Source organism: Phaenicophaeus curvirostris, chromosome 6, assembly GCF_032191515.1.
Source record: "Phaenicophaeus curvirostris isolate KB17595 chromosome 6, BPBGC_Pcur_1.0, whole genome shotgun sequence".
Classification (NCBI taxonomy): domain Eukaryota; kingdom Metazoa; phylum Chordata; class Aves; order Cuculiformes; family Cuculidae; genus Phaenicophaeus; species Phaenicophaeus curvirostris.
This window is the reverse complement of record NC_091397.1, coordinates 20,948,811-20,968,489: the sequence shown is the minus strand read 5'-3', so window position 1 is coordinate 20,968,489 and position 19,679 is coordinate 20,948,811. Positions and strand designations below refer to the sequence as shown.

Sequence of the window (19,679 nt, the reverse complement as noted above, 5' to 3'; positions counted from 1 at the left end):
GAGGTATTATTTCAGGACAAGCTAAGAAACAATTTTTCTTAAATGCTTGTTTCTGGTATGCTTGAAGTACTATAAAGTAGCCTATTAAAAAAAGAACAATTGTAATTAATATTAAGGCCTAAATATAAATGATGGAGCCTAAGTGTAAATAATGACAATCTCTTGATTAAAGGTGAAAAGAGGTAAAGGTGAGGAATACAATAAGTCACAAAGCCATGGATTTGCAAATGTCATTCCCCTGTACTACGTCTTTCATATGCTGTGAAATAAGATGAGAAAATTATTGTACCCTGATGGCTCTGCCATTCTATAATTTCTGTCATTATTTAACCTATTGCGTGACTTAAGGAAGTCACTTTATTTGCCAGTGCATCATTTCCAGTATGTGAGAGGGGATGGAGATAAGGGAATCAGGCTCTTTGCATAAGTGTCCCCTGACAAAATGGAAGGCAGTGAGCAAAAATTTAAAAGAAAAATAAAACAGGAAATTCCATCTACACACAAGAAAACTCTTTTATTCCTGTGAGAGTGATCAAACATAAGCACAGGATGTACAGAGAGGTTGTTGAGTCTTCATCTGTGGATATATTCAAAACCCAATGGGACATGATCCTGCACAACCTGCTGTAGTCCAGGCTGTGTGACCAAGGGGTTAGACTAGATGATTTTGAGAGGTCCCTCCCAGCCTCAACTATTTGGCAATTCTGTGGATTTCCAGTACTTAGAATAAGCAATATTAATCTATTTTTGGTAGTATTTTTAATCAAGTTTTATCGCATAGTTTGGGAGAGGCGTGAAAACTGCCTTACTCATACCAAATGCTTCAGTCACTTTTTTCTGAAGAGTCCACTCCTCTGCAAAGGGTGCTCTGCTACATGGATTCTCAGTAAAACGCAGCCATAGCTTTTCCTTGTTTTAAGGCAGTCATGGCAATGCTGTTGTCTCTGTATTCCCTGACACATAAACTGATCAAATTGAAAGTACAAAATTAAAAAACAAAGCAACAAGACAGGTATCAATTTAAAACCAGATTTTATTTATAGCAATACTCAGGGACATATGTATTCCAAAACTGAAAATTTTAGTAAGGTCCTGCAGGTAACTGACCTTAACACTGAGATTTTTTTGAACTATCCATTCTAAATATTTGAATTACATTTTAGTCCTGTGTTGTTGCTGTATTTAATATTACCTTGTGAGCATGTTTAAGCCAAATAAAAAAAATTAGTTCTCCTTTCCTATTTTTCTTCAAAGAGAATGTAATTCCTCAGTTTGTAAAATTCAGTAGTACCTCTGTTTGAGAGGATTCATACTCTGAAAACAATAATGTCCCTTACTGCAAATATGAGTCTGCACAAAGGTAAATATCAAGATGTTCTGTCCAGACGATGCTTAATGACGTGCTACATTTTAGTCATGTTTAAAGGAAAAAATTAAACATATTACAATGAATAGGGTCAAAATACATTATCCTAAATGTCTCTGTCCTAAATTTTCTCAGTTTGAAGTGTTCTTATTGTCTAAATGTTGTCCTACAACTATGAATAGAATAAAGACTTTAGCCTGTCTATTTTTCAACAGCTCACAGAACCTTTTTCAATGGAATATGTGTAACCAATACAGTGGGGAAACAGACATGTTGATACTAAACTGAATTTTCTTCCAGGCAAAATGTTGCACCCTGGAAAATTTGGCAAGGCCAATAGAGTTTGGACATGCATAATGCATCATTAAAAAGTGAGACCAAATAACATCTCTTAGAATCAGGAAATCAGTGAAGTCATGGTGTATAATGGCTAAACAAATAAAAAAGAGTACCCTTTGATTTAATTATAATATTGATTTAAATGTCTTCTTGGTTTCAGCTGGAGAGCATCCCAGGGAATGCCCTGCCCTCACTGATTTTGTGTGTAAGAATGAGAATTGCATAGACACTCAGTTTGTCTGTGACTACAAACCAGACTGTGAAGACCTATCAGATGAAGCTGACTGCAGTAAGTAACTTTTTGTGTATTTATGTAATATCCAGTTAAAATTATAACTTTAAATTCTATAGCATAGCTTAGGTGAATTCACACAGCTGCTTAAAAGATACTTCCAAGGAGGTTGCCTGCTCCCTCAACACAGCACTGACATTTTCATATCCTCAGAGATATTTGCTGCAAAAAGCATTTAAAAATAAACCCCAAAACAACAGAAAAAGCTCAAGGACTAATAGCATATTTAAGGAATAAAATCCATCAGTTATAATACAAATTAACTGAGAAGAAATGTAAACTCATTTATAACGTTGGCAGCATTTTGAACTGCCAACATTGAATGAAAAAGCTAAGTAAGCAAACTAATGCACCATAGCATTTAGACCCGATTCTGCTGTAAAATGTAGCTATTTAAAACCAGGCTTGTCTTTCATTTCAGATTAATCCTGTCTTTGTGATCTGAGTTGTGTCACTACTATGTACTATTGTTGTTTGTTCTTGCTGCTACTGCAAAGCTATGAAAACATTTTCTTCCTGTTATTCAATTACAGAACAGTTGGGTAAACTCCAGTTTGTTTATACTTTACAGTCCTAGCAAATACTGAGACAAAATTTGTCTGAAGGTATTCTTCACAATGCTGTTTTAGATGGAAGGACACAACTTTAATTTTGAAAATCTGGATCAAGTTAACAGGCTTTCCAATTCAGACTTGAGCCTCAAAAAACCAGTGGTTTTCTTCCTGCTCCATGGCTTTTTTTATTTGCACTCACTGTCTGGACCAGATTTGGGAGTAGGAAGATTAAGCAGTCCACGTATAAAGTTCGGTAATTAGTCTGATTCTTAAATGTTGAGCTGGGGGGCCAAATTCTGTTTTAATGCAGATATGATTGAAAGTAATCTTGGTAGACAGAGGAAGTAAATGTTTCACATTCATCAGTTCAAAACTCACATTATGTTGAAGGCCAAGTACTCAATTGAAATAAAGAAATACTTGGTGCTCCCTTGAAAATCAAAGGCATTTTCTCTCACATGAGATTGCTAAATGCTTGGACTTCACAGGATTACAAAAGTAATGACCGCTTACTGAGTGATGTAAATTACATTGGTTTAGCCAAAAAGCAGACTTACAACTTTGAATACACATGAAGATGTCACTATAGGAGATTTAACTTAGAGTTTCTCCCTCTTTATTGTTTTCATCAAAATAAATAACAGTTCTGAGGTATGCAGCTCATGTCTTTATTTCAGTTTTCTACCTCCAGCAGTGCTTTGTTTTCTAGAAAATTTTGTGAGTTATATTAATGGAAATTAATGTAAGTTGAATGATAACTTTAAAAAGACGGGTTTTTTTAAGTAGATAACATTTTAAGCAGATAAGATTTTAAGCAGATAATCTGTATTCCTTCTTTATAGTATTCATATTTTCTCCAGGAGTTAGACAAAGTAAGTGCAATAAAACACTCTGTAACTCACCCTTATTACATTTTACAGAACTAACAGAGACAAAATAAGTCTGAACCACTGTCCAATGTAAACTGCCCTCTAAAGATATTTCGAAAACTGTCAAGGCACTTGATTTATTCTGTAAATATTGTTATAGGACCTAGTAGCCTCATTGGGGGTGTATGTGTCTTGTGTTGTCTGGGAGGGTCATGATAGCAATAAATCTCTTTTCTTAGTCAGATAACGACAACATTTAAGGCTATAAATTAACTTGAATCACAATAATGCAAAACAGTCTTTGCTATACTGCACAAAAGCTTCTCTGAGGGGAAAAATACTCATATTTACTTTAAATAAATAGAGTGAAATACCTATTTATTGTCGATGGAAAAGCTATAATTACATCAAAAGGTTTTAATCAGTCTTTCGTTTTGCTTTTGCTGCAGAACTGATGAAATATCAAGTTAACATAAAGGAGAGATACTGTAATCTGACATACAGAATACCTAGATAAGCCTCATATATAATATTTCCCTATGTGCTATAACTTAGTTCCAACAAATAAGGCCTTATATTTGGATAAATACACCTTTCCCCTGAGCCTATATAAGTGGGAATAAACAACATTAATGGGCCCTTAATACTCTGTAGATGTGGAAACCTCATTTTTTAATGAAAAGGCAACAGGAGCTGCCTAATCAGAAAAGAGAGCAGAACAGTCACAGAGAAAGCCTTGCAGTCTAACCTGCCCTATAACAAGTGTTTACGGCCATATTTGTCTGTGATATTCTCCTTTTCTCTGAACTCAAGGTCCAAGCTTATTTCATATTCTACTGTAGTTTTATACCAGTGTAACTCCAAAGAAGCAAATGGACCATAATCTACTCTGTGCAGGATTTACAACAGAATCTGAATGAAATTAATTGTGTCCACGTAGGCTGGTGGGCATTTTTTTAAACAAAAAACGCAAACAAACTCACAGATATTATTTACTCTATGTTTTGTTCAATCCAGTCAGGCAATCTTGCAAAATTCTCATTCTCTTTCAGTAACCCACTGGAAGTACAGAGGTGAAAAAAGCACTCATAAGAGCAGTTTCAACTTTCATGAATTGCAGCCAATTATACACTCAGATTTGATTAACAGCAAACCACAGTATTGATGAAGCAACTAGAGGACTGCTTGAATTATTGAAATAAAAATAAAAAGTCATTTTTTCAGATAAATGGAACAATCCTCCTCTGGTGGCTTCACAATAGGTTCTGCTAACCCATAAAATATAATGTACCCAACAGGTGCAGATATGTTAGATGACTAAGTCAACACTGTAAGTACTGTTCATAAATATGTATTAATAATTGCCTTCAGAATGCACTGTAAAGATGTCAGGGTAAAATTTCTGAAGTCAGGTAATCTGTTATGAATAGTGTAAATTACAAATGCAGTTGGACTTTGGTCTTGCTAGAACTGTAAAAGAAAGTTGTACTTGCTGTTTCGATCAGAAAAAAAAAAATTCACAGAAAGGGTCATTGGGCACTGGAACAGGCTGCCCAGAGAGGTGGTTGAGTCACCATCCCTGGAGGTATTTAAAAGACAGGTAGATGTGGTGCTGAGGGGCATGGTTTAGTGATTGATAGGAATGGTTGGACTCGATGATTCAAGAGGTCTTTTCCAACCTTGTGATTCTGTGATTCTGTGATTAATTCTCTGCCTTACCTGCACATGAGGGTGTTTGCTGTTGGAGTTAGGCTTTATTAGGCTTACATTATGCTTGTAATGCAGCGTCAGTGTGGATGACCATTGCATGTGCATATTCCCTTCATGATTCCCTAAGGACATGCTGTGAATAGCAGAAACATAACAAGCACAGAACAGTTGAGGTGGGAAGGCACCTCTGGAGATCACCTAGCCCAACCTCCAGCTCGAAAAAGGGTCTACTGCAATAAGTTGCCCTGGACTGTGCCAGTCAGGTATTGAATTTCTCCAAGAACGAAGACTCCACATTTTCTTGGCTACTTCTGTTTGTCTAAGGTGACAATAAATAAACACAGCAGTTTTTTCTTAACCATAAAAAAGTACTTCCTGCATTTGTGGCCACTGCCTCTTGTCCTGACACTGGGCTCCACTGAATATTGTTTGGCTTTGTCTTCTTTGCACTCTGCCAATAAATATTTACACACACTGATAAAAATCCCGCTAAGCCTTCTCTTCTCCAGGCTGAACAGTCTGTTTTCTGAGCCTCTCTTCATGACAGGTTTTTTAATCCTTTGCACGAATACAGTAAGTGTATAGAACACTGTCGAACAGTACAGATCATTCTCCTAGTATAAACCAGGATATAGTTTATTCACTGGATCAAAATCATTCTTTTAAGATATTTGTCTTATACATTTAACCATGGTGACACAATTTTACAGAGAAGAAAGTCCACAGGTTTCCTGTCAGTGTATAAAGGTCTTTGTCATACAAAACAGGTTTATGATAAGGATAAGTTGTTTTTACAGAGAATGTAATGGTGTCAGTTGTTCTTGTAGGATCAAAGCAGAAAACTGGAAAAAATCCCAAAACAGATTACTCTAAGGGAATTAAATCTTTTTATCTGGATCCTTCATTCCTAAACAATACATGAATATTTATATTTTTATGAAGAATACTTCTAGATCAAGAAACATACTCTAAATCCTCAAATCCATTTGAGTTTCTGAAGAAGTCATTGTCACATCTTCTAAAATGCATGACTGCATTTAGTAGTTCAGCTGCTTTTCCCAGAGACTTCCCACAGGAATAGTGCTTGCTCTCACTCAAAAACCGCATTGCTGCCTATGCTTTATAGCTAAAGAAAAAAGCTTCAGAAGCCAAAGAAAAATTTGTGATGTTATTTGATTCATCTCTACCACAGCATTTTTATTATATTGTTGATTAATTACTTTTTCAAATCTACCTGAAACGTCAGAAGCAGGTCTAGAAATGGGAATTTTAACACAGACCTCATGAATTCAGTCAGTGGCTTGATCAGAACTTCTCTCTCATCTTAAAACAGTCTTCACGCATAACACTTACATGGATGAGCCAACCTATGTTTATGGAAAACACCACTGTGGAAGTGGAGTCAAGTTTTACTAGCTAATTTGCTGGGAATCATTCTGTTCATTCACCTTGAATAATAACTGCAATTGGTGGAGTCATTGGTTTCTCCTCAAGACTTACATGGGTATACACCTGTAATAACATTTTCGGTTATTTATACCTTCTCAGGAACTGAAGGATGAATTTTTTTTTCATTATTGACTACCACATATTGTTTAGGTTAGTTCACGTAACACCGGAATCATAGCAGGAGTCAAACAGAATCCTTTCCATTACCATGTACAGAATGTTCATTATAGCTTTTTACATCTATAAGATCTGGATTGGTAATCTACTTCTTGTTATATTTTCAGGTTACTACACAAGTATTCCTGGAAGCTGTAACTTTGAAACACAAGATCAAGAATGGACCACTGTATGTGGATTAATGCAAGACCCTAGTGATGATTTTGACTGGAATACTAGCAACAGTGCTATCACTGGGCAAATGAGTCCTGATACTGACCACACACCAGGTATTGGCATATGTTCCACATCACTTTTGCAAAAAAGTAATAGTCACTGAATTAAAAAAAAAAAAAATAATTCCTGTGTTTACCACCAAAGTAACTGCAAATCTCAGTGTGATTGGCTGGGCTTACTGTATGTGCAGAGAAAACATAGCAAGCAATTAGTGCTCCAACAAGCATTTAAATATTCTCTTTCATATTAAAACTACAATAGAGAATATGTATCACCAAAAATTCCACGCAAAAATATACATTAAATATCTCTGAAAGATCTTGTTGCTTTGTAGGCATGTTTATAAGTAGCTCCAAGAAAGTATGACTTTGTCTATCCAGCGTCAGCTTGCACACACCAAAGCAACATTAGGACATCTTGTTGACCTCTAGATAGCTCATGTTAAAGAACTGTTTTTTTCTTAGAGCCCCGCTAATCTGGAAAGATGTTAGAACCTCGTATCCAATGAAAACTGAAAAAAACCCACTAGAAGACAAATACAAAAAATTGATCTAGTTATAATGAAGGTGAATTCAGTCTTTTAGATCAGGATTTAGATCAAGAATTGAGCCATGGGGTTGCATCTTTCTTTGGAGCAGTTCAGCCACTCCAAAACATGTACTAAATCAGCTCTAATCTTCAGGTGTTTTTTCTTTTAGATTTAAGAGCATGTTGCCTGCTAAGGTCTTCCATGTGTTGTTGCTCAAGACAGCCCCTATAGATCCTCTCTTCTTTGTGAAAATTCTCTTCACCATAGAAGGTGTTGTCAAACTCTTCTCTTCACGCAGGATCAATCCTTGCTTTTACCGTAGCAGATAGAATTTAAGTTCATGACAAAGAAAGGGCTACTGCTAGTTAATTAAAAAAAGAATACAAACAAAAAAATCAGCAGCATGATTTGCCTCTTCAACCATGTGCTTTTGGTGGCACGTGTTCATTTTAGACAATAGACTCCGTTTGGATTGTAAGAGATTGGCACCTTGTGGTTCTTCAGCAGTAGCTGAACAATAGGAAATGTGGATATCTTGGCCCGCTAACAAGCCTCAGGCCTTCAATGTGTTCCCTTCTGCCATGCTGCATGACAGGGAATTTTCCTGGGTAAGAGCTATTAGCAAAGGTGCTCCTGACTCCTGCAATGTCAGCCTTCAATCGATCCTTGGAATCTGTAAGTGTCTCTGCTTGCAAAATGTTTTAAATTTGTTATTCAAATACAACTCAAGTGCTTACATAAGGACAAAAAAAAAGGCAGACTGAGCTCTGAGGAAGGTTAATACTGCATATAAAAAACAGAAATACCTGATGTATTAACATGTAAGATCTCTGTACACCCAAGGCAGGGTACAAGTGTACGTAGTAAATGATACCAATATGTATCTGTGTGGTATAAAAGCTTATACTGTGAAGCATCAAGTAGTACTGAAAAACTGTAAATGTTTTTTGTCTTCTTATTAAGGTAAAGGACAGCATTTTTTGTATGTAAACTCATCAACCCAGAAGGAAGGAAACAGAGCAAGGATAATTACTACCAAACTCTTCCCAGCTAGCCTTGGAGTCTGTAGGGTTAGGTTCTGGTTCTGGATGTTTGCTTCAAGGCAAACAGGAGTCCTAAAGGTAAGAGGAAGAATACTTCTACTACATTATGACATAGTAATATTTACTTCAGTAGTATTTGCATTTCTGTGTCTAGAATAAGCAAAATCTAAGAGCTTATATTAACAGTGCTTCATCACAACTCCTCTGCAGTTACACCTATATACAAAATTTTTGTGGACAAGATCAAGTAACGATTTTCTTTTAGTTTTAATTTCACTTGAAGTCCTTTTGCTACATATGTAAGAGTTGACATTGCATGTTTGACTACTATAATTAAACTTATGAAGCAACAACGCAGTTGTTCTCTGCACAATTCACTCTTTCGCACAAAATAGAGGCAGTTTCCAACGTTTAGGACAAACCCAAGATGTTTAGATGGTTTAAGTTTTAAATACATGAATGTCACATGTATGGAGGATGTTTGATTAATACAACTGGAAATAAAGCATTTGAACTTATCAACAATTATAGCTCAAGCTTCCTGAAAATGTCTTCTTGCTGTTCTCCAAGAATCTTTAATGGGCGTACTTTCAGCTGTTAACTAGCCTAGTAAAAGTTCAAGCAGTGATGTGAACCCTTGGCAAACAACACATTTCATGTGGGTTACTGAATAAATGTTACAAACTGCCTTTTTTTAGAGGCCTGAGTAAGACTTCTATCTGTGGGAGTTGGTTAAATTTTGAAATTACAAGTTATGTAAGTTTACTGCGTATGACAGATACAAAAATTTGCATATACTATCAGATTCCTGAACTAAATTAGTCTATGCTAAAAGTAAGCAAGAGCATTTTTGTGTTCTTGAGCATGGAATTTAGACAGGAAGCTTGGACCACAGTTTTTTGTACTTACTTTGTCTTTGGTCAGATTCTGCACTGTAAAGGACAATAATAGCAGGCTGGAAGGGCCTCAAGAGGTCTCTAGTCCAACCTCCTGCTCCAAGCAAGGTGAGCTACAAAATCACAATAGGTAGCTCAGGAATTTACCCAGCTGAGTCTTTAGAATTTCCATAAATGGAGACTACCCAACCACTCTGGGCAACCTCTGACACTGCTCAACTATCCAGCATGAAAAGATTTCACCTTATATCCAGCCAAAGAAAAATCTTAACTTGCATTCCACCTGTTGTCTATCTGTTTTTAAGTAATTTTTTTCAAGATGGGGTTTGCATCTTGGTTTTATCTCTAGCACCTTGTTCATGGAGACCTCAGGTATTGCTATAAGCTTAATCAATAACAACAAAGAAAAAAAAGCCATATTATGTGGTGTTAGCATAAGGAACAGATACTTCTGCTTTACAAACTGATTTTAAATAACTTTCAAGTTGTTACTTATTTTTAACATTTCTTCCTGTTCAGTAAATAAAAATGTTCATTATGTATTCTTCCCAAAGATACCTCAGTTATTCAAGATAACTTTTTAAGAAGTGTCTGCTATCTTGTGATTTTTTCATCAGAACAGAGCTTTTAAAGTATGCAACTATGTATTTCCAGTTTGAACTATTTATCTTTTCACACGCACAAACTTTGCATAATAGATTAAGAAAATTAAACAGTAGGTAAAGGTCGAGAGCAGTTCCACATTACATAGAAGTAAAAAGCAAACAGCAATTGATTTTTTGATCTGTTGGTGTCTGAAATAGTGTGAGATTATCTATTTTTATCTATTATCTATCTTGGGCATTGGAACAGGCTGCCCAGGGAGGTGGTTGAGTCACCTTCCCTGGAGGTGTTTAAGGCACGGGTGGATGAGGTGCTGAGGGATATGGTTTAGTGTTTGATGGGAACGGTTGGACTCGATGATCCGGTGGGTCTCTTCCAACCTGGTTATTCTGTGATTCTGTGATTCTGTGATTTGTTTAAATTCAAGTATACTGGACATTACAGCAGTCAAGATTTCAAGCATCACAGAACACTTTGAACTGGTAAATCACAAATGTGTATGGCCTATCTGTGAGTTAGTAGGCAGACAGCAAAACAGAGCCTGCTTTTTAATATTTTTTTTGCATTTCAAACAACTTGTTTAATTAAATCTCATTACCTAAAATTTCATAAAGATACTCATAAAGAAATGTCTTATTCCCACATTAAAATAATGTTCCCTGTTTATGGCTTTGCAACTTGTACTTTTAATGCAGAAACATATTAACAGCATGCATAACTGAATTAGCATCCTGTCATAGACCCAATTTATCTTCATGGACATTTTACTTTTTTCTAATAAAAAAAAAGAAAGGAAACACAAAAGCTACAGCCCAAAACTTCAAAGGCAGCAGCTTAGAGATTTCTGTTCGGGTCGCACTGGAGGTGGAAAAAGTCATAATAATAGAGTCATAATCTGAATAACGCATTTGAATATAAGAACGTGAGTACAAAAGATGATGTTATAACTTTTATCTGAAACACAGCTATATGGTCAACTCTAATTAAAAAAGAAGGTCTGCAGAGACCGAAGATACTGAGTTCTGGGATTAAAATTATATACAGAGAATCTGTAAAAAAGAAAAAGTAAAAATGAAGGATGCCTTGGTATAGGAAGTAGATATAGTAGAACTATACAAACTGATGTGAAGTTATGGGAATAATCCTATTTTTACCCAGAAGAGGAACTATTCACTGAGAACAGAAAAAAAGGAATTAAAAGTGCTTCTCTTCTGTGTTCACTATGCACATTTCAATTGCAGAATTCTACACTCATGAACTCTGTCATTTGTTCATAAGGAAACCAAAAGCATTTATAATTGTTATTATCGTTAAAAACACACCATGTTTTCAGCAACTCTTGCATTTATGGATGCTATTTAAAAGAAATCTGAGTAGTAATGCTTCAGGACATCTGTCAACTATTAGCCACAGGAGAAAAAAGTTGCTTCATAATGACTAAATACAAAACCATTAACTTTCCTTAGGAGTATGGTAACAGCCTTTGAGAGGTGAGTTAGTCAGTGCTAAATACATGACTGGTCTAATATATCAATTAATATGCTCTGAACAAGAACACTTTTTACTGCATTATGCTGCAAAAGAAAATTTAAAAAATGCATTTATCGTTACAATTTTATGACAATCTAGTTGCATTTAGTGAAGCAGCAGAGAAGTTTCAGCAAGAAATTAAGGGTTTTTTCATATCTGTTTTATTCCTGTGGTGATCATATTGGTCATCTGTCAGACAGACAGAAAACGTTCAGCTTTCAACTTCTGCATTCTGACTCTGTCCATTTACTTTGGGAGTTTGCCCTACAACTGACAATTAAACCCAACATTTCTGATGTGATAGTATAATTCTAGTATACCAATTTTCTGCTGTGATTTTTGTTGAACTAACCGAACTGAGGTATAATAAATTTTGGTGTATATTTTTTCTAAAATTGACTAAATTTTTCATAACTTCAAACTCACATTTAAAGAAATAATGGGAAAACAGGTAATAACTTTTTTTTACATGCTTCCATATTGTGACAGTGAATTGTGATACAATTTTGCTATTCTGATTTGTGGACTATAGAGAAACAATTTCAGTCTGGCTCTAATGTAACTTCAGCCCAAGGAAGATGTGCAATGATGACTGCTAAGGAATGTGAGGAGTTCAAAAGTACGATCTTAAGGTTGCAGAGCAGAAAACATGGTATCATTATTCACTGGAGTCAGTGGGAAGCTGACACAAGTCTCTGGTACCCAGTGAAGTGGAAATACATGTCCTCTTTTACAAGATTTTCCTGCTTCCTCAGATGGTAATTAAAGACTACATTTTGGGAATGATGGGACAATACACTTTATGCACCCTTCAGACCCTGGGTTGGCTTCTTGATTATTAGTTAGTTAATTAACTTTACAGATGGAATATAGTACCTTCCAGCATGTCAACTGCTAGAGTCAGGAAAGATCAGGAAGACAAAATGTTATCTTGAAATGTCAGCATGAGGGTACAATATAGCCACATGAGTGGTAACCGCTGATGAGTAAGTAGAAAATAGCTGTTCGTATTTCATGACCTTCAAAAGAACATGCATTTTCCTCATCTCCAAAATGAAATAGAAGTTGAAAAAAAGAATCCAGGAGTTCTGAATATACAGGACATGCTGTGGAGGATTAGAACTGAGTCATGATTTTAAGGAGGGACACAGGATTTGCTAAAGAATACTGTTCATGTATGGGCTACAAATAAACTGGTTGGCAAAGGCACCTTGGAGAAAGACCAGGAAGCAAGTATTAAAGCTTCACTCATGCATTTGTCTTATGTACATTATCATGCTAAGTTCTTCTTGAAATCACCAAGAAGTGTGTATTGGGTATCTTCACTTCAGACCTTTTCACTCTGCAGTGAATGAAGTCCTTGTGATTCTGATCGTGCATGTCATCTAGAAATGGTGTCAGCACAGAATGAGGAATAGACACATATATTGTGACTACTTAGTACAATAAATGCTTGTAAATTTTTAATTAAAACTATGGAATTTAGCCCACAACTAAGTGTTAGGTGGAACACCATCTCCCCAGACTGATAGATACACTGTTGTTCAATGGAACTTCACTACAGTTTTGGTTGGTTTTTTTCACTGCAAGCCTTACAGTGGGGGTCATCTTGCTAGCTTTTTCCTCTATCACATGTTAAATGGTTTCCGGTACCAGGGTAGATTGTATGCAATTCATAGGACAAGCACAACATAACGTGGCTCGCTAGGGAGATCATACCCGTGGGAATTTGCTCTGCCTTTCGTGTGCTGTATATGTTTACACAGGCCAGCAAAAATCTTGTATACACTAAGTGCATTTCCTGACCCAGAAGATGCTTCAAACTCACAGTAGCATGAATAACCTCAGTGAAGAATACACTATTGCATCTTCTATTGTTTCTTAAATTTTTCCTTAATCTCTTATCTGAGACAATATGGTCTGCATCCACAGGTAAAGAAGCAGTCTCCTTGGCCTCATTTTTCTGAAATCCTTTGTAATCTCGTTCAATTTAGCATATATTTTTAATTATGTATTGTTCTTCTAGAAACTTCAGCTAAATTTTTTTGAAGATGTATAAGAACACACACTCTTTCTTGACATTGTTATGGATAGGTAAAGACTTGGAGAAGTGAAATAAAAGTATTCAGGAGTACTTTGGAAGAAAGTGGGATTCAAGGGTTTCCCCAGGAGCGCACATAAGAAATGGGGCAGAGCTGTGAGCTCACCTGAGATTTCCTATGTAGCAGTTTAAAGAATTACAGTAAATGCTTTCAGTTTCCACAGGTTACCTATATGCTTGTTATGAGACAACATGCACCAGTTTTAAACTTTAGGAAAACCTGACTGAGGACGCAGACAGATAAATTACTACAATACGATAACTAATCCATAGAAATTGAATATTTGCATGCCCTTACTCAGTCCAGCAGCTATAAGGAAATCAACATTTAGAGATGAAAGGATAGCTTGAGATCCTTTTCAGACTTCTCTTCAGTGCTTAGGTGAATTTAGGGTTAGATCTTTATTCATTAGCTTCTATGTGTAAGGCCGAGACTGTTTTCCTGTTATTGATTTCCTGTTATTCCTGTTATTGATTGTATTAGCAGTCCTTTTTATTTTGTTTTATTTCCATATTAGCTTTTTATTTGCAGCTGAACTAGCATTAGCAATAGTATTCAGTAAAATTTGGTCACCACTAATGAAGTGTGGGTTTGAATCATATCTAAGGACCTAGGATCATATCTAATCATATCTAGGACCTAGCATCATATCTAAGACACCGAGGACCATGGTGGCCACCTGGCAGAAGATTAAAGCTGCTCCATGTGCTGCAGCAGGCAGGATGGATGCTGCCACCCAGACAGAGCCACAGTGGGTACATGCAGCTACCCAGACCCTGGGCTGCAGGCAGTGCCCCCCTCCCACACCAGCTCGTGCCTCTGGTACTGGCTCCACTTGTGAAAGCTGCGCTCGAGTCGGGGAACTCCTTCACATGGTGGAGGAGTTAAGGGAGGAGGTAAAGAGGCTGAGGACCATTAGGGAGTGTGAGAGGGAGATAGACCAGTGGAGTAGTGCCTTCTCACTAACTCAGCAGCCTGCTGGAGCTGGTGTGTCCAAACACCATCCACCTGCAAACTGCAAGGTTGCAGGAACAAGAGATGGGGAATGGCAGCAAGTTCCTGACAGACGAAAGAAACCTGCTCCCCTCACCCAGACAGCAAAACCCCAGATCCCCCTGGTGAACAAGTGCCAGGTGCTGCCGGTGGAATCCAACCCTGAGGATGAGGATGATGGCTCCCACAGCCTAGAATCTTTCCCTAGGCCGCACCATCCTCAGAGAAAGATAAAAACATCCTCCATTAAGAAGAAGAGGAGGGTGATTGTTGTAGGGGACTCCCTCCTAAAAGGAACGGAGGGACCCATTTGCAGACCGGACCTGCTCCACAGAGAGGTCTGCTGCTTACCGGGGGCATCAGTGAAGGAGGTAGCTAGAAAACTTCCTTCCCTGGTCCACGAGACAGACTACTATCCTCTGATAGTAGTCCAAACTGGTAATGATGATCTAGTAAACAAAAAGACCAAAACCATCAAGAATGACATCAGGGCCATTGGGAAAATGATGGAGGGCTCTGGGGCACAAATAGTATTCTGCTCCATCCCAAGGCTAAATAGAGAGGAGCAGGAAGTCAGGAAGAAGAACTCAATTAATGCCTGGCTCCGAGCCTGGTATGAGGAGAGGGGCTTTGGCTTCTTTGATCATGGGGTGGCTCACGCACCCCCAGGCTTTGTTACTAAAGATGGGACACGTGTGTCTCCTAGGGGGACTAAAGCCCTTGCTAAAAACCTAGCTAAGCTCATAAATCAAGCTTTAAACTAGATGTGAAGGGGGAGGGGGTTGAGCCCAGGCTAGACAGGAATGAGCCTGGACGTGGGGCAATGGAGATTCGGAGAGGGTGTGCTGGTGTGGACCACCAGTACCTCACCACACAGAAAGTGCTGGAGAACACACCTGAGGGTGCTAAGGGAGATACGGGCACTCTGGAGCTAGCTACTCCAGTTACCAGGCAATTGGGAATGAACTCTGTTCCCTCTAAGAGGGCTGAAGGCTCGGCAGCTCATCTGAAGTGCATTTACACCAATGCACACAGCACGGGGAATAAGAAGGAAGAACTGGAAGCTGGAGCCTATGATGTCGTTGCCATCACGGAAACGTGGTGGGATGACTCATATAACTGGAGTACAGCTACGGTGGGGTACAAACTCTTCAGGCGGGATAGGAAGGGTAGGAGAGGAGGCGGGGTAGCCCTCTTTGTAAGGGAGGACTTGGACACCGTTGAGATGGATTGTGGCAATGAGGAGATTGAGTGCCTGTGGGTTAAAATCAGAGGAGCCCACCAGAAGGTAGATTTTGTGATGGGAGTCTGTTACAGACCACCCAGCTAAGGAGAAGCAGCTGATGAGCTCTTCTATAAACAGCTGGGGTTAATCTCTAGATCAATGCCTCTCTTTCTTGTGGGAGACTTCAATCTTCCTGATATCTCCTGGAAGTACAATAGAGCAGAAAGGAAGCAGTCTAGGAGGTTCCTGGAGTGCGTGGAAGACAACTTCCTTGCACAGAGGGGGGACAGGACAAGAGGGAATGGCCTCAAGCTCCACCAGGGGAGATTTAGGCTGGACATTAGGAAAAAATTATTCACAGAAAGGGTCATTGGGCACTGGCACAGGCTGCCCAGGGAGGTGGTTGATTCACCTTCCCGGGAGGTGTTTAAGGCACGGGTGGACGAGGTGCTGAGGGGCATGGTTTAGTGTTTGATAGGAATGGTTGGACTCGATGATCTGGTGGGTCTTTTCCAACCTGGTTATTCTGTGATTCTGTGATTCTAAGAAGGCCAGTTGTACCCAGGCAGGTAGCTGCATGACTGGACTTGGGCTATGTTACTCTGGCTAGCTATCCTTCTCTGTTGCCTAAATCTGATTAATTTGCATCTCTTGGATTTCATTGTGGACAGGTATACACAGCTGAAGAACATGGAATGGATATTCTTATGTGGTCTTCTAGCAGAAATGAAGAAGACAAATGGATGTATGCAAATGTAGTCCTCTCCAGTAACAGCCCTTTCAGAGTTGCCTTTGAAGCTGAAGTAGGGTGGAGTGAACCCACAGAATTTGCTCTTGATGACATTTCTTTCACCCCAGAATGCATTTATGGAGGTATGCTCAATATATGTTTTCTTTTTAGAGGACAGAGGAAAAATGTGACATTTCATATTTCAGTGTATATCACAGTTAAAAAATCTGTAATTTTTTCTTTAGAAGTTATTGCAATACTGCTATGCTTTTACTTCATTCTGAAAATGTAGAAAAGAAATGGGTGTAGCACTATCATGCAAAGAAGTATGTGTTTTTCAAGGGAAAGAAAAATGTATAAAGGAATGAAAGACCAAATCTATCATATGTCCTTCATGGCAGATTTTTAACTAGAGCATTTTTCCCTAAATGAAGGAAGCTATTATACCCATCAGAAAGATCCCTAACTGTTTTTTTGCTTGAGTGCAGTATCTAAATGAAGATATATGCATGTGGATTTTGGAAAACAGTTTTGTGTTATAACTAGCAGTTGGACATATAAGTAAATATAGCAGCTCAGAATATTAATATCTACCAACCTGTCAGCTTCACTTCAGTGGCTGGGAAGATCATAGAACAGATCCTCTTAGAAGCTATCCTAAAGCACATGGAGGATGGGACGTGATTAATGGCAGCCAGCACGGCTTCACCAGGGGCAAATCCTGTATGACCAAATTAGTGGCTTTCTATGATAGGGTAACAGCAGCAGTGGACACAGGTAAACCAATGGATGTGATCTATCTAGACTACTGTAAAGCCTTTGACATAGTCCCCCCCAACATCCTTCTCTCTAAATTGGAGAGAGATGGATTTGATGGGTGGATGGTACAGTAGATAAGAAACTGATTGGATAGTCGTATTTAAAGAGTAGTGGTCTATGACTCAAATTCCAGATGGAGACCTGTGACAAATGCTGTCCCTCAGGGGTTCATACTGGGACCAGCGCTGTTTAATATCTTCATTAATGATATAGACAGTGAGATTGAGTGCACCCTGAGCAAGTTTGCAGATGACACCAAGCTGAGTGGTGTAGTTGCCACACCAGAAGGACAGGATGCCATCCAGAGGGATCTGGACAGGCTGGAGAAGTGGGCTTGTGAGAACCTCGTGATGTAGTAGTTTATCGTGCTCTATTATATATTGTATCATTACTGTTTCATCATAAAAAGAAACTGACTTTTCCTTGGACACTGGGCACTTTTAACTTAAATGCAGGATACTTGTCTTTGTACTCACTTGTAAGCTCCAGACAATTTCTATGTATTTTTAATGGTGATTTCTAAAGGCATAGGAAGGATCTGCACGTAAATTTTTTACAAAGCAGTGTTTTTATTAGTCTATTTCTATGCTCCTGCAAGAATGACATAAATTATATTGCCCTAAAAGCAGCCTAGGCAAGTCTTCAGGTGTGGCAAATGATGGATACCTAAAGAAATGTATTAGATTGAAAGAACACAGTAAATTCCATCCTCCACCAATTTTTCCCAATCTGCATTAATTTCTTAGAGACTTTCTGAAGCTCTGAAGGCCACACTTTTTGGTAGGTCTCAGCTGATTTTTCTTCTATGAACTTGCTAGTTCCTTCTGAACATGTACAAACTCTTAGTTATTATTGGAAAATCATTTATCATTTAGTTGTTCCTGCAAAAACATCTGCTGACAAACCCTGGTTGTAGAAGATGTTTTTCATATTTTTTAATTCACAATGCATTGTTTTTTAATGTCATGGTTTTTAATGCACTGCAGATCATCTTCCACTCATTTAAATTCATTACTGGGAATTCAAGTACAGAGTATTCTATCTCTACTAAGTTTTATTTTTCTTTATACGTACATTCATAACCTATACCCTGCATCAAATGTGCCTTTCTTCTCAGTCTTGATGCTTCTGCAGTTCCAAATTCTACTAATCCACCTCTTGTTCCTCACTAAACTGGGCATCCAATTTCTGGCATTCTATTCTTGCATTCCCCACACATTTTTTTGCCTCCATCAATCACTCCACAGTTGTATGTGCACTTTGACAATCCTGCCAGTTTCTCCTATCATCCATTCCCCTCCCCAAGTTCTATAGCCAGTCTTACTGTTGTATAATGGAAGGCAACCTCCTAATGAATTTATGCCTTGATGTATAAACTCCTCTCCCAACAAAAAATGGTATCTAGATGCTGTTACTTAAGTGTGCACTGACTTTCTATTATTTCATGATTTTGCACTGTCCAGGGAAGAGTCCTAGCCTAATAATACTTGCTGGCCAGGTAAGCCAAATCTGTGCTTTTGAAGAGTCAAAAGTACTACACAAAATTTGTATAATAAAATAAACCACAGCACTTTAAGATGAATACATTAGTTCTGACAAAGAGCAGTGACTTAAAAGGTGTTATCTTTTTACTAATAATTGTTTCTGAATAACCAGTTACAAATTCATACGGTAAAATTTGAAGATATTACCTGCAAATGGAATAAAATCACTGCTCTGTAGATATTCGGGCAAGAACTTTTCTTCTAACAAAAATAGTAGTAGTGTTTACTTACTGCACTGTCAGTGCTGCATTGATTTTTGCTTATCATGTTTATTCAGAAACCCAGCTCAAAGAGAAGTGTATTACCTGCAGTACAGGTTTTCTGCAATATTCTCCCTTTCAGAAGATACCTTTGCTGCTGCAGATCTTTCTTCTCTATATATTATTATTTTTTAGCTTCTCTTTAATTACTTTGAGTTTCCTGAGCAACATGTTCTAAACAGAAGCAATCATAATTTGACCGGTTGGGAGCTGTAAGCAATAAATCATTACCAGCACCTCTAATTTAGCTGAGACTTTTATTTGTTTAAGTAGTCAGCCCTCATTAGCCATGAAAATTTCTAAAGATCCAAGAAGAGTGGTCAAGCCACTCCCTGGCCTACTGCAGAAGTAACTTCTAGCTGTTGGCCATGCATGGAGAGCGCTGCAGTGCCAGCTGTCAGTGGCACAGGATGTTGCTCAGTTCAGAATAAAC

The 19,679-nt window shown here is 38.0% G+C and overlaps 1 protein-coding gene across 1 annotated transcript in view; it reads left to right on the top strand.

Annotated features, from left to right (window-relative positions):
- MALRD1 (MAM and LDL receptor class A domain containing 1) overlaps positions 1-19,679 on the top strand; it is a 240,693-nt gene that overhangs the window by 165,488 nt on the left and 55,526 nt on the right. Inside the window, exons 29-32 of the mRNA XM_069860437.1 lie at positions 1,866-1,994; positions 6,864-7,025; positions 8,465-8,622; positions 16,565-16,766. Coding sequence (XP_069716538.1) covers positions 1,866-1,994; positions 6,864-7,025; positions 8,465-8,622; positions 16,565-16,766 — 651 coding nt within the window. The remainder of the gene's footprint in view (positions 1-1,865; positions 1,995-6,863; positions 7,026-8,464; positions 8,623-16,564; positions 16,767-19,679) is intronic.